The 15,382-nt window shown below is 42.5% G+C and overlaps 1 protein-coding gene across 5 annotated transcripts in view; it reads left to right on the top strand.

The window, feature by feature from the left end:
• The first annotated feature begins 7,454 nt into the window (after nucleotides 1-7,454).
• PIAS1 (protein inhibitor of activated STAT 1) overlaps nucleotides 7,455-15,382 on the top strand; it is a 63,347-nt gene continuing 55,419 nt past the window's right edge. For 4 of the 5 annotated variants that reach the window (XR_008238257.1, XM_052807923.1, XM_052807924.1 and 1 more), the window contains exon 1: nucleotides 7,508-7,580. Coding sequence is in view for 4 of the 5 variants with exons in the window: in XM_052807923.1 (XP_052663883.1) it covers nucleotides 7,557-7,580 (24 nt within the window). In the remaining variant the exon portion in view is untranslated. Of the gene's footprint in view, nucleotides 7,581-15,382 lie in introns of all 5 variants that reach the window. The other variant, XM_052807921.1, reaches the window with a different exon arrangement.

Genomic DNA, 15,382 nt, shown 5'->3' with positions numbered 1-15,382 from the left:
ACAATATCATCCTGCAGAGAGAAATGTCACCTCCTGCTCACCACAGCCTTGCACAGCCTCTCTGGCACAGCAGAAGTATTCTCTAACCATTGCTCTTCCTTCTTCCTTTGCCATCTTGAATTTTCACCCCTGGTAGTCGGTGATACACTCCCAGTGACTTCAGTGCTGCTGGATTAGGCTTAGGGTCCAATTATCCTCATTAAAAGTATAAACTAATAATTCGTAGTTCAAAGTAGGTTTGCTATGGACAGCACTACTAGGGATTTAGTGCATGATAGTGGAGTTGGTGGTTAGGTTTTCTTTTAATAGTATTTTTTAACTGGAGGCAGATCTATTTATATATGCTTTGGGAGAATAATTTTATGGGTAAATATGATCTTTATTAATATTTTCTTTGTTAATTCATTGACGTTAGTAAAGAGCTTTGAAGATGAAAGCACTGTATGCAATAAATATTAACATTATTCCAATTTATTTTAATGTTGCCAGCATTCCAACTCCATCGTCTTTCATCCAAGAATCTCAAAGTGCTTTCCAAATGTTAATTAATTTCCTCTCAACAGTCCAGGGAGATACCTATTATTATCATCCCCATTTCACAAAGGAGTCATTTCGAGTGCATGTGACCCCATGACTTGGTCAAAATCAGGTAATGTGGCAGGAGTCTGTTTGGGACTGATCCAAAAATTCCTGACTCCCATTCTCCTGTTCTTGCTGCTAGACAGCATTCCCTTCTTGGGAGTGGGGTGTGACACTCACTGGCGCAGTGCTTGCCTGCCTTTGTCAGGTGCTTTTACTGGTTGCTCTTAAACCAAAAAAATAGACAACGATAACATGCCACACCCAGGACAGGTGAAAAAATAAAACTCTTCAAAATCAGAATTACCACAGTTATTAATGGTACTGAGTGGGCTAGGGTGAATTTTCAGTATCTTTTAATGTGCAAGAGTAAATCTTAATTGGATGCTGTTTTGGAGTCCTATTGTAGAGTCAGAATCTTACAATCCATACTCAAAAGACTATTAAAATGGAAACCTTTTCTCAAATGCAGCACAGGTGAGGATATATTGTGGTGGAGAGTGCAAGTGAGCATGAAAGGTCTGAGCTAAATAGCACATGCTGCAGCTGAAACTTTTCTAAAACACTCTCCCCAAACCAGAGGCTAAGTTAATGATGAGACGAGAAGACCATTTAGAGACAGCATGACTCCAGCAATCCATGAGAACAATGCAAAGTTCAAAAATAGCAGTATTGACTGGTGGAAAAACAACATACATATAATTTTCGGGTAATTACTACAGTATAATTATCTCTGTTGTTTTCATATGAGCCATCTGAAATGAACTCTGCTTGCTACTGGAACTCAGCTTTATTTACAGTGTTCCCATGACTAAAGTGATTCTTTAGAAATAGCGATTAGGTAAAAAAATAAAGATGTGAGTACTTCATACCAGATACAGTCTCTGTGCCAGCAGGCATAGCCTAGCTGCTGGCACTTTATTCAGCTTTTTATCCACCTCTACTCTGAACCACTTTAGGCAAGATGAGAGCTAAAGAACTGGAGAAGATGAGCATAATCTGCTCCTATACTGCCTACATTACTTCCATGTGTGGTCCATAATGGAAATGGTAGGACAGGGAGGAGGAAAGAGACTCAAATTGTAACAGGTCTCTGTCTTTTTCTAGATCCCTGTATGTGACTGATGCCCCATGCAAAATTGTTATAAATTAGGATTGTATGAAAATGTCAGCATTTTACACATACTGAGTGAGTGGAGGAAGCGGGGGAGTAACACGGAACATCAGAACAAGGTCTCATTCTCAATCAAATTTCTGGAAAAAATTAGCACCTTGGGTTTGGGTTTTTTGGGTGGTTTTTTTGTTTTTTTTTTCCTCACAGAACTTTGCTTATTAGGAATTATTTAGTATCTGTAGAAAGTAACTTCTTAAGCACTGGGACCTTGCAGTCTTACATATAATCACTTTTAATTGGAATGAGAGTTTGTCAGAGGTAAAACCTGGTTTTGTTGATGCTGTAAGCCTGTACAACTTAAAAGTCTGCCTCACCTCTCTGCAGATATTTTGGAAATAGATGTAGCTTTCTGTAGTTTTCTGTCCTCGTGTTTGAATAGTTCTTGGCTAATTTCAAGATTCTGAAGCATCTGACACTCTAGGTATTGGCTTTGATACGGCACCACGCACTTCACAGCTCACTATGGATCGGCAATGGCCTGTTGCAGTTGCTTTTTACTCTTTCTTCTTGTACTGCATGCACACATTATGAAAATGGGTGCTAATGACAAAAAATCCCAATTGTGATTCAGCAAAGTGGAATTTTGTTGACAAAAAAATCTGAATTCAACTCAGCCAAAGGAAATGCTTTTACAAGTGTAGATGAATACCTCAGGAATGACCATTTCTTCTCAGAGAATAAACTATTCCAGCTTTAATTAAAAAAAAAAAAAGAAAAAGATAACAATTCAAATTAAAGCCCAGAGAAAAGTGAACAAAGGTACATACAGAACTAGGTCCATTCAACAGTGGCAGTTGTCCTGGGATAAGAGTTGCAGAAGTTAATTTTAGTTAAGTTAAAATAAATGCTGCAAGGCCAGTAGGATGCTGTTACCTCCTTAGCTTGGACTGCCTGTAACATGTATGCCTCATTTCAACACAGAAAGCAGTCCCCTATGACATAAAACTCTAGTGTAAATGAGTTTTGCTGTTGAGACTACTGTCGTTGTGTACAAAATTAAACATGGCATTTTGCATGATACCTCTGTGGTTGGTTCGGAGGTCATCCAGGCACTTTTCTTTTCCTGCACCTGTGCTCTATGAAGGTGCAAAACCTGAAAGGCATTGGGCAGAAAGCAAACAATCACTGCGATCTGTAGGCTGTGCGCAGTGTGGTCGGGCAGCCGCAGCAGGCTGATCCCCCGGGAAGACGAGCGGGAAGACTTCGCTCTGTTCATCCTCACCTTAAAATGTAGTCTCCTTTTGACATGACTGATACTTCATTTGACTCAGTCCAAATATAGAATAGCTTAATTATGAAGGACAGGCCTTAAGAACATTAGTGGAGCGCTATGAGCAAGCACATATCATCCATTGATATTGGAGTGGAAAAGGCTAAACAAATAGTTTTAAAGAATGGGCTAATTGTTGTGTCTATTACTATTGTCTTGCAGCTGCAATGCTTTGTATAGCAGTAAAGTACATAGGGAACTGAGCTTGACTTGGAATGTGTGTAATTCCAGACAGGGAATACAATATACAGGCATTCAAATATCAAGGAGTGCAATTAAAATTTTTAAAGATTTGCAAAAATTGCAATGGGGAAAGAGTTTGTACCATGGCCATGGTAGGCTTTGAGGACTTGGTGTTGTAAACCGCACTCATATGTGTACAGCAATAAGGCAAGTTGATATTTAAGAACTGAAAAAACAGGAAATAGGCAAATAAAGCTGGGATGTGTCATGCTGTAACGCTGCATATGTAATTAAAGATTATAGTAACTCATTTACATATGCTTTCCATATTGCAATACCATTGCTATACCAGGAGATCTAAGGATATAAAAGAGGTGACATTAACAAAATGGTCCAGTATCTTTTCCTAATTTAGGATTTTATGTGATTAACTCCCCCTCTGTAAATTTTAATAACACAGTCAGCAAAGATGTAATCAATCTTCCTTTTCTAAGCAAGTAGCAGCCCTTGTTTTGGGTCAAATTCGAGAGATGATGGTAACATAACATGATATAATATAATTTAATATAATATTGCACTTGGATGTGAATTAAGGGGGAGATGTGTGTACCAGCCAACTCTCAGTCACTCAACATTGCTGAACTTACTATGCAGCATATTGAGCAATGCCACGTATATAGCTTATAAAGAATGAAATGGATTTATTTTATCTGATATACTGGCTACTCCATTTCCTTCACATACAGCCAAGTAATTTTCACCAAAATGTGCCTCTATGACTTTTTTTTTCCCCCAGAAGAGGCTATTTCAGTGACACTTCTAAATGTTTTTTATGCCTCCAACAATCTCAGGAATAAAAGATGTTTTTAATGGCTTGGTCACATTTTTCTATCAAGAAACAGAGTCACTGAGAATCTATTGTTAAACAACTTAAGTTATATTCAGGATCAAAAATGTCCCCCATTACTTTTGAGCAGAGAGTAAGTTTGGACTACTAGACAAAGAGGGAAAAGTCTTGGAGACTCGGACTAATGAAAACAACATGTTAGTAGAAAAAATGAATATCTGTTTTAAAAATGTTATTGTGTCTGAACATGGTTTTAAGCAAGTGAGTTACGTGACAGTACATTTTTGGGGAGGTTACAGAATAGGAAAATAGAAGAAATGGTGGTGGAAGGTAGATTTTGGAAGTCATTTATTTTGCTGCAATATGGCAAAAAGGGGGAAATGACCTTCTGAAAACTGTGAATTGAAAATATCAAAACTTTGAATGGTTGAGGAAAACCCTGATCTTCATTTTTCTCTCTCTCCTGCCCACCCTCCAAAGGTTAATAGAAAAAATATTGTAGTTTTAGCTCAGAAACAGAGGTGACTGACAACTGGAAGCCTATTTTGGAGGTATTCTTACCTGCTCCAGTTGCACCTCAGTTGCACTACTTGATGGGCATGTCCTTTTGAAATGAAGACAGAATTGTGACAGACCTGAGTGTTGCCATCACTGACAGAGCTGCAGCAGAGCTGGAGCAACTGAGAGCACCTTTGAAAATTACTGTGTGTGGACAAAGTCTTTTCTTGGCAAAGAAACCATCATCTAAGTCTCAGGAATAGAGAGGAACAAAATTTCATTACATGTAAATGTCTAAAAATAGAAGCACAGATTGCTTTTCACATTAAGTTCCTTCTTCATACTAAAGTATATACCACATTAAAAAAGAAGTGACTATCAGAAGTCCAAACTGAAAAATAAATGGCCTGTATTAGCTTTGTCTGTAAAAACACTTAACAGTATTTAGGGTGAACCATTCTGAATTGAATATTCTGTATCTTCTCTTCTAGTTTGCTTCCTTATTTTAATGTATCTGAAGACATTCTCGGCCTGTTTTATTTAAAGCAAGTTTTGAAAGAGGACACTGTGGTTTATGGCCATGTGTCAGGTTTGATAGTGTTATGCCATGATTTAGCAAAGCACTTAAGCACATGTCCACATCCCACTGAATTTGGTAGGAAGTGAAGAAGCAGAGGAAAAGCTGTTTGCTGTGCAGCAAACCTCTTTCGGGGGGGGAGGGGAGGAAGCAATTGGAAAAAAAAAGGATTTGTCTTTATATGATTATAGATCTTTTGCCAAATTCTTTAAACTAGACACAAACTCATAGATCATATTAGATCATGATTATTAAACATATTCCATCATTCAAAATGAAGTATTCTAAACTGGGCTGGTTCAGACCACTGAAATAGATCAGCTAATTATGGTACATGTGGGTGTACTGGGTAGTCATCTGACTTTTATTTTTTTAGATATCTTGCCTAGCGCCCTGCCCCCTCCCAAAACCAGCATTTTAGACACTATGATAAGTCTTCATTACATGCAGTATTAAGCCAGAGTATCAGAGTATTATTACTCATCAGCCTTTTCTAATTGCTCCTCATTTTCTGAATGCTTCATTTGATATGCCAGTGCTGAACACCAAGAACTGTAAGAGAAATCAATGAGAACAGTGGATACTTGGCATATTTGCAATAGAAATGGGACGTGCGCATGACCTGGAGAAGACAGACGGGTACCAGCACGAAGTCAAAAGACGCACCTGGGTTTTCTGTCAATCTGGTCTTGAGACAAAGCTGGGGAATGTTTCTGGGTGAAATGCTTTGAAATGAAATGTTTGGAAAGAGATGTGCATTGTTCTCCTTTGTTCAGAGAATCAGGACTTTATTCTTACCAATAAACAGGACAGAATCAGGACTTTATTCTTACCAATAAACAGGTATCAAAAAGCTACTTAGTAGAAAGATATTTGATTCCACTATCACACTCTTCCCTCAATGGAAACTCCCTAATTTTAAATTGTGGCTAACTATTCAGGTCATATGGGAGACATAAATTATAATTCAGTAATAATCATGAGTGGTAATTTCTTTACCACTGATTCCCTGTGTGGCCTCAAGCATGCTTTCTTTAATCTGCAGAGTGGGGACATGAATGCTTGTCTTGCAATGCAAATAATAGAAGTGCTTTCTGAATGTACAATGATGAATTTTGTAGCAGCTATGCAAAAAGAGCAAATTTTGTATCTCTCTCACTTAAAAGGATGTACAATATTGGTGGTGTACAACAAATTTTTTCTGTCCTATGCACGAAGGCAAAGGCCAAGTGGAGAAAGCGTCATGGCAATCTGTAATTATAATAGAGTAACTCGTAGGTAAAAGGAAGCTGAATCAAGCTAAGGTGTGTGACTTAAATGCTAGTATTTAAGCCGATCAACTCCACAACTGATGAAGTAATCTTGCCAGTAGCATTTTTGGTATATATTTTTCTCCTCTGCATTATCTGGTCTGCTGTTGCAAGAACCCACATTTTGCTCAAAAATGATACGACACGGGCGCATTTGGATCTAAAAGTTCTGCTCTGATTCTGTAGGCCCTCCTAAAAACACTTGTATTGCTTTTCCTAAGTATGAGGAAAACCCGGGCAAGCTTACGTTGATCCCCTGAACTTCCTCTGCAGTAGCTCAGAGAAATAAAAACTTAACCTTTCCCGCTTCGTGCTGCTGTTCGTACAAATCGGGAGCCGGAGGACGGCTGATGGCAGGACATTCTCCCAGCCGGTCCTGCAGCCGCGGTGCCACCCGCCGCGCCCCAGCAGAGCGGTTGGGCCGGAGCCGGGCACCCACCCTCGGCGTCGGCGGAGCCCGGCTGGCCCGCGCCGCCTCGCTCCCGTCGGGAGAGCGGGGTACCCAGGCGCCCGCTGAGAGACCCCAGCCTAGTCCCGTGCTGTACCACTCCTAAGGCACTTAAAGCTGCGGACTAAGTAGCAGGAAGCGGAGTTGCAAATTCCAATTTTAATCAACTTATTACTACAGGAATGCGTATCCACCTCTTCCCTCTGGTGACCCTATTCGAGAGGCCCCCCGGCAGCCGGGGGCTCTACCCGGCGCGGCTGAGGACACCCGGGGCGCGGGCACCCTCAGCGGCCCGGCCTCGGGAACGCTGCGCGCTCTCCCCTCAGCGCCCCGTTCCCCTCACGGAGTGAGCAGCGCGGAAAGCGGGACAGAGGGGGCCGCGCTACCACGGGGAAACTTGCCAGGCAGGGCGGCAGCGGCGGCGACACGCTGCCCCCAGGGCGGATCGGAGATCCCCCACCGAAGACCCAGGGCTCCCCGCAGCCCAGGGGAGGAATCCTGCGGGCCGCTCCCCGCCCGAGACACCCCCCCCCCCCCCCCGCCCGGCGGAACGCAGAGAAGGGACAAAATGGCGCCGCGATTCAAACGCTGCGCGCTGCGTGCCGGCGGGGGGGCGGCGGGGGGGCGGTGTCCCGGCGGGGTTCACTGCGCCTGCGCCTGGAGTTGCAAGATGGCGGACAGTGCGGAACTAAAGGTAAAGCGCAGCTTCAATTCCCTTCGCGATGCTCCTCGCTGCCGCGCTCGGGGCCGCCGGGGCTGTGCTCCCCTCCGCTCCGGGGGCGAGCCAAGCCGCTGCCGGCGCCGTGCGGCGCCCCGCGGCGCTGCCTCGCCGGGGTGGCTGCGGCGGCGCCCCGCCGGCAGCGGGGGCTGAGGGACGGAGCGGAGCGGGGCGGGGAGCGGAGCTGTCCTCTTCTCTGCCCTCCTCGCCTCCCGCCCGACCGCTCTCCGCCGGGCAGCCCCGTCGGGCGGCAGCGGGGGAGAGCTCCCCTCAGGGCCGGTGGAGGGGGGCGGTTGGGCTCGGGCCGGGCCGTCGTGGGGGTGAGGGCGGCGGCGACGACGACGGCCGGGGGAGCCCCCGGGAGTTGCCAGCGCTGGGCAGCGCGGCTCGGCCGCCCCCGAGGCGGGGGACGGTTCCCTGGGCTCCCCGCAAAGTTTCCAGGGGACTCCGCCAGCGGCGCCGGGCGGGGAGAGAGCCCCGAGGAACGGCTCTGCCCGCCGTTGACAGGCGGCCGGCTCCTAACGAGCGCCCTCGCCGCCCGGCTGGGCGGGGGAGGGGGGGGGGACCTGCCGGGGGAGCCCCGCTTACCTCGCCCCATTCCCACCCCGGTAAATAAAGGACGTCACAAGCAGATGTTGAGGAGTTACGTGATGTTAAGCTTGCGGCTGTCTCTGTCATCCTACGAAACGCATCGAAACCTGGTGCTCCGAAGCACCCTCGAGCGAAGTTACAGCTCCCCGAGTGGGTGAAGCTGGGCGGGGAGGGGGGCTTAGATGGGAGTCTGCCCGGGGTGGAGGAAAGGGAGCAGCTCTGCGTAGCGCATCCCATCAGGTATTTTGAGGAATAGTAGTGGTGGAATAGTGGGTGGCAGGGTATGCATGCTGTGCACCAAAAAAAAAAAAAAAAATCCAACAAAGACGACCCCAGAAAACTTTCCAGTCACTTTGACAAGGTGTGTGGGGGTGCAAAGTCTGCCTTGCACACCTGGTGATGTATTTAAAAGTCTGAGAATTTCATTGTGGTTGTCATAGGGTCATTATTCATCAGGAGGGCTTCTGTCTCATACTTTTAAGTTAATACAGAGAAAGACACAAATCAGAAATGTATTAAATGTGTAACGCAAACTAGAGAATATGTAAAATATGACTAGGGAAATATTTTGTCTTTCCATAGAGTTTCGGTAGGTCTTAGTTTTCTGTGTATCAAAGGTTTCTTGTGCTTTCATTTTTAGATGCTTAAAGAGCTGTCAGGATGGAAAATAGTGTAAAATCTTGTGCGTGTTCTAACTTTTGGGGGTCTGTGTCTGCCAGGTCAGGATAAATAGATTCTCCTTTAAATCCTCCTCTGTCCTTTGTTTTTCTGGGAATCTTGCAGAGTCTATTGCTCGAGCTGTGTTGTCCCCAAGCCTTTTTTTTCAAATTGTGCTTCCCACATAATGAGGCAAAGGGTTGAGATGTGATTCCAGTGTTAAACTTTTGTTAATCTTAGTGTGGCAAATGGAGTAGTGTGTTTTGGTAACTGACTTTAAGAGTTTTTGGTGCGCAGTAGCCAGCTTGGGTTTATGTGATGCCTTTACAAGCAAGACTGACTCAAATAGAGTTAAAAGAGACGAGAGCTAATTTTACTATGAAAATCAACAATTTATTGATCTTAGGAGCTTTGAAACCTGAAGCCTCGCCTCTTGTCCATCGTGGAGCCTCCGGGCTCTGGGTGGGTATAGTCAGGTTGGAGTGCCATTGGTCTGCACAAGCGTAGCATAGAGGCCTATCCTTTTCTCCTTCTCTGCAGCTTTCCAGGTGGAGCTTTCGTAGAAGTGTATTTGTGTCTGCCTGTCATCCTGGACTTCTTTATTGATCCCTTTCAGAAACCTGCTTCTTGAGAACCGATAGAGAGAAATTAGGATTTTTTTTTTTTTTTCTTCTTTCAAGTACTGTTTTTGCCTCAGGGGTCTGAAGGGTAAATGCCAAACTGACTCGTTTATTTTCAATTTCACTTTGCTGCTCAGGATATGTTGTGGTGCTTGCAGGCTGGGATTGTAGGATGGTAACGCTGCATTCTGTGAAAAGTTGTTGTTGGCTTTTTTTTGGTAGCTATGGGAGCTTTGCAGTTGACATAAAAAAATAGTTATAAATTCATGCTTTGAAGAATTCCAATACATTATTTTCTTTTCTTTAGACTGTACAAAGAGGTGTGTGGGTGTGTCCTCCTCTGTCAGGAAGGAGAGGGAAAGACAAGGGGGCATGAAATTTCTGCTTCGAGTTTGTAGCTGTCACATACCGGTTTTCCAGAAGTAGTGCAGCTCAGTTATTAGGTACTGGATGAGGTGAGTGCTCCTTGGAAAAATGTGGCTAATGGAAAGCTGTTATATCGTAGTTGGGTGCAGTGGGTATTTTTAAGCAGGAATGCATCCCCAGAAAACGTGTCTTTAAATAATTTCTTTTTTTGAAAGTCGAAAGGTAACTAAGGGAGGGTTTGTGATTAAGACTCTGCTATTTGAAGAATGAACAGTGAATTCCTTTCATTATTTTAATTTTCTTAGGTAAAGTCTTTTCACCTCTCTCATTAATTAGCAAATGGCATTGATTTCAGATTTAGTGACCTTTAAAAACTAAAATAAAATGTAATAGTTGCACAGTAACTCACTTGCCTTGCCATATAGTCTGTCAGAAAAACTTAGTCAAGTTTCTAAAACTTTCTTGCCTTCCGGTGTAAAGAACCATGGGGGTACATGTGGGTAATGTACACACATGTAAATTGGGGAGTGTGATATAACAGGTGGTGTTACCAAATGCACAAAGTAAATAAAATAAAAGTTCTTGCTTCCTCCAGAAAAACAGTGATCATTCTTACTTGCCATAATTTTCATAGAGTTATAAATCATGAAATAGCGTTTCCTGTAATGTATTTTCTTACCATGATCAAGAGTATTTCAGTCTCTTGCCCCATTTGAGAATGTTTGTCCTGTTGGGAAAAAAAAAAATCAGATAGATCAAACATAGTTTGCAGATCCTAGACTTGTAAGGTTACTGAATTCTTTGGGACTCTCGAAGGTTTGCATGAATTGAACCAGTATGTTTTCATTTCTGCTGATGAAACAAGGTAACCGAAAGTCTGTTTTTCTGTGGATTACCTCCCTAACTCTATAGGCTGAGGCATATGTGAATTTTCCTCATCTTAATTACTATTCCTGTATAATTGCATACAGACTCTAATTTATCTCAAGGTAAGCTATTTAAAGCTCTTTCTAATTGGAAGGAGTACACTTGAGTGATTAAATCTTTCCTTCAATATTTCTTACATCTCTTTAAATTGGTTATTAGATTGTTGTGATCTCTGCCTTCTACTCAAGTCTTTTGGAAATCATTACACAGTTTGCAATAATCAATTCAATTATACATGGATCAAAGAATGAAAAAGAAAAGCTTATGTTCTAGTATTGTCATTCTTGATACTGTCCTAAGAAGCTGGTTTGGAAAGCACATGCTGGGAGGTTTTCTCCTTTGTTCTCTCTCCTTTTAAGAAAGTGCCTTTGGGGATTGAAGAGATCCCTGGTGTGTTTCTTGTTAGACACAATTTATACTTAAAAAAAAAAAAGTGAGCCAAGAGTTTGAATGAAAATTCATAATAGCATTTCCACACAATGGTGATGAAAACAAACCATTTAAAAATACTCAGTTGGGAAATACATCCCCCCCCCCCCCCCCCCCCCCCCCCCAATACAGGGAGGCAGTTTTTTGAGGGGGAGAGGCTGGTAGCACAGCTTCCAGGTGGTGGTAATAGTGACAAATGGATCTCCGGTATGGAAATGCAGTTGTGTTAAATTGCATTGTCAATGCTAATAATCGTAAGCTACCTATTTCAGTGTTCAATTAGAATTTTACTCTTCTGTATTATGAGCTATTTTTGCTTAATCCTTTTTTAAGTTGCTGGGGTTGCGTGTTTCTGTGATTAAAGTCAATATAATCCACTTCTCATTGTTATCTCAGTCCACGGATTACGTTATTTTCATGCCTGTAATTTGTTGTATGTCAGTATAATTGTATTTTTAACTGTATTTTGGTCTAGGTATCTTTTTTGAGCTTTTGGTCTTCAACACTGGATTGCAGATATCAAATGAATAAAATTGGCAGCTGTGCGTCACTGCTTAACTGTCAAAGCCCCAATCCATAGCACTTCTTTATTGCCAATAAAAAACAGATTGCATGTTGTGTACACGTAAACATACTGTCAGCACACTTCTAGTATAAACCCCCCATGAACATTAGGGGCCATCCTGGAAGTATTTGTAGGCCTGTGCAGGTGAAATTCTTATTCATTGACACTTGTGAGAAGGAAGGAAGGTATAAGAACCAGTAGCTCACAGTAGTTATTTTTAATGGATTTACAGTTAATTTCTCTTTTGGTTATAAAGGTATTTAGAAATTACCGTTAAAAGGCTTAGAAGCTAAGAAGCAGGTAGAAGATGCATCTTATTTAGCTTTATTCCGTGAGAATAAGAGAAAAATGTTACCCTAGGGAGGAGAAGAGCTCAGGACTGCTTGGCCATTGATAAGAATGTTTATGGATCAGACAGACACATAAGACAAATATTTAAAAGCATCCCATGAAGCAGGGTGTAGACGGTTAAGATATCTTCAGATACTGCAGTTATTTATAGGGATGTAGATGACTGGTATGGTTTATACTCTGACCTGCATTCATATAGAGCACAAAGATAAGTGCAGACTTGTCACTAATGTGTTTGGCATGGTGGATTTTAGTTCCTGTAATCAGTTCTCATAGAAGTCAACATCTGATCATTTTTCTCTTTAGTGCCATTATAGTGAAAAACAAAACAGAACTTCCAAACACTTGAGACTTGAGTGCTCCCTGTAATTGTTCTGAGATACCCCCAGCTCTCTCCGATCCTCTGAGTGCCTAGCTGCCGCATTTCACTGAAGCGTCTCTTGTAATCCTTGTTGACTGTAGTAATAGTCATGAGTGAGTTCGGGCCTGAACACCAGGGTTAGTTGGCTGGTGGACTCCATCAACGTGGGGTTCATTGGTCTCTGCTGAAACTATTGAATTTGAAGTAATAGTACCTTTATTGCTGTGAATCAACATTTTGAAAGGGTTACTTTGTGGGGCCTTGGGATCACCCAGTGTCCCAGAGGATTTGTGGCTGGAAAATGGATTGGATCTCTTGCAGCTTTTCTCTTACATGGTGATACTGGTGTTTGGCCCTTTGGCTCCACAAGGAAAGAATTCTACCTACAAAACCTTAAGTTGTCTCAGAAATGGCTGCTTAATTTTGCTGCTATGCCTCCACTTGTAGAAACTTTTGCTTTGATGAAAGATGTTACAGGTGCCCTTCTAATGGACGAATGCTTTATCGCCCTCCATAAAAAGTAGTAAAAGCCTTCTGAAAGCCGCAATTTCAGTGAAGAATGCAAACATGGTTTTTTATGTTAAAAAGTTGTTGATAAATACCTTGTGTGTCTTTTGTAGTCCAGCTGCCTCAGCTCGTGCTGTCCCCTGTAAGTAGGAACTTCACCTCTGGTTAACACACAAATGTGCCTGCAAGAATCACAGAGAAATTTTTGCCCTGTTCTTTAGGGGGGAGAAAAGGGAAAATGTATTGTTTGGGTGACTGCTGTGACACATGCTTGGGCAGCTGAATTTCGGAATCCTCTTGATCAAGCTCAGGTATTGATTGTCTTGTTGCTCTGTCACTATTCCAGCTCTGTGTAGACCAATAAATGCTAGGAGTGTTGGTTTGGGCTTTTAAAAATGAAGATGATTGGATTTTATGATGCAAAAATTGCATGTAGTACCTTCGATGGTGGTCTGTTCATGAAAATAAATGCCTTTCTTAAAAGTAGATTCTTTTGCTAGTTAAAGGGGGGGGGATGAGGAGAAGAAAGGAGCTCCAGTAGCTTGCAAAAGGGTGCTTATTTCTGTAATTTTACTCAACACTATCAAAGCCATTTTGAGCAGCTAGTCACTGCTGTAAAATTTGGCTATTTCGAAGTAAATTAGAAGCTTTGGGGCTACAACAAAAAGTAGAAGATGTTAAACCTTTGAAAATGAGAATATATAGAGTTGAGGATGGGGACGGGAGATGTTAGTTTACCTAGCCTTGTTCTGATCTTCGAAATTTTCAATAGCCACCAGAACCAAATTAAACCAGGTAACATTATTTTATTGTTCTCTGTGTGCTGTGTCTCTGTGTCTGTGGTACAGACCTTTCTATTGCCATTTCTTTTCTTACTGTTTTGCTGAGACTCCGGTGTCTGTTGCAGCTGTATTGATCCAGGTGTTTGTCAGCAATTTGCTTAATCTTACTTTCCTGTTGGGATTAGGGATGGGTATAGATGTACTGCCATGTCTCTCCTGTTATATTCTGTCCCTTAGCATATACTGGAGGGATACAAGAGTGCTTTGTAAGCAAGCATTGTATTCCAAGACTAGGGGAGAGTAGGAATTAGCATAAGGTGGGTATTATGGGGCTTGTCTAGAATATGTGAAACAAAGAAATGAAAAGCTAGTATACAATTAGACCAAAGGTCAACCTAAGCTTGACCTTTATGTCTATAGGAGATTATATACAAGAGATTTATATAGGAAGTGGCATGATAATTAATGGAGAAGGAAAAGAAGCCTTTTAAAGCCATTGCTTGGTAAGGATAGAGTCCTAGGCTCTACAGCAGAGCAAAGACTCTGTGGGTATGCTAAAGTTGATTTAGCGTGGAAGGCAGGTAAGTGTTACTCGCTTTATGTGCATCACTGAAGATTGCTCTGTAGTGAACTTCCCTTGTTTTGTTTAGGAAATGGTAATGAGCTTTCTGGATACATGCTAATAAACACGTATGAGTTCTGCCTCCTCTCTGCTTCTGCCAGGACTGCATGGGCTGTAGGTAATGCTTCAGTTGCCATTTTCCATCTTAGAAGTACGTCTAACAGCAGGAGAGAGTAAGAAAGGGGGAGTTTCAATCTCTACTCTGCTTTGGAGCTGATACACAGCCCACAACTTTTCCAGAATAGTAAGCTGTGAAGCATCCCTTTATCTCTGTGGATGTTTTCTTCCTTATGCCTTGCATGTTTGTCGTGTATACTAAGAGTGCTTTTTCCCCTGTTTCCAGCCCAGGTATGATTTGTTGTGCTGAATTCTTCAAGAGTTCAGTAGGACTCTCCTGTTAGCTTTTCTTGGTGTTATTTTCAGTTTGACATCTAGTTGCTCCCTTGATCCTGACCGTAGATTGTTTAGTAATTTTGGTTGGAAGGGACCTTGGGAAATCTCCAGTCCAACCTCTTGCTCAAAGCAGGATCAGCTATGAGGTCAGAACAGGTCACTCAGGACTTTATGCAGTCTGGTCTTAAACCTCCAAGGATGGAGACTGCACAGCCTCTGTGGGCAACGTCTTCCATGGCTTAACTGTTCTCATGGTAAAAACAGTTTTGTTTTGTTTTGGTTTTTTATATCCAGCCTGAACCTCTTATTTCAGCTTGTGCCTGTTGTCTCACATTCTCCTGCTGTGGACCTCTGTGAAGATCATGGCTCTGTTTTCTCAGTGACATGAGAATATGTTGGACATGTCCTTCACACGTTGGAAGGTTCCCATTAGGTTCCTCCAAAGCCTCCTCTTCACCAGGCTGAATAAAAAAAATTAGCTTTCAAAAGCAGTGAATCTTCTGAGGGCAGATGATGACAGATGACAGACAGTAGGCAGGCATCTCTTCACCAGGAGGCTCCATAGGATTCTTGTCCATTTTGAAAATTGGTATACCAAGCTCTCCCA

This window comes from Harpia harpyja, chromosome 14 (assembly GCF_026419915.1).
Source record: "Harpia harpyja isolate bHarHar1 chromosome 14, bHarHar1 primary haplotype, whole genome shotgun sequence".
Taxonomy (NCBI): Eukaryota; Metazoa; Chordata; class Aves; order Accipitriformes; family Accipitridae; genus Harpia; species Harpia harpyja.
The sequence above is the reverse complement of the archived record's forward strand: the minus strand, read 5'-3'. Positions and strand labels throughout refer to the sequence as shown.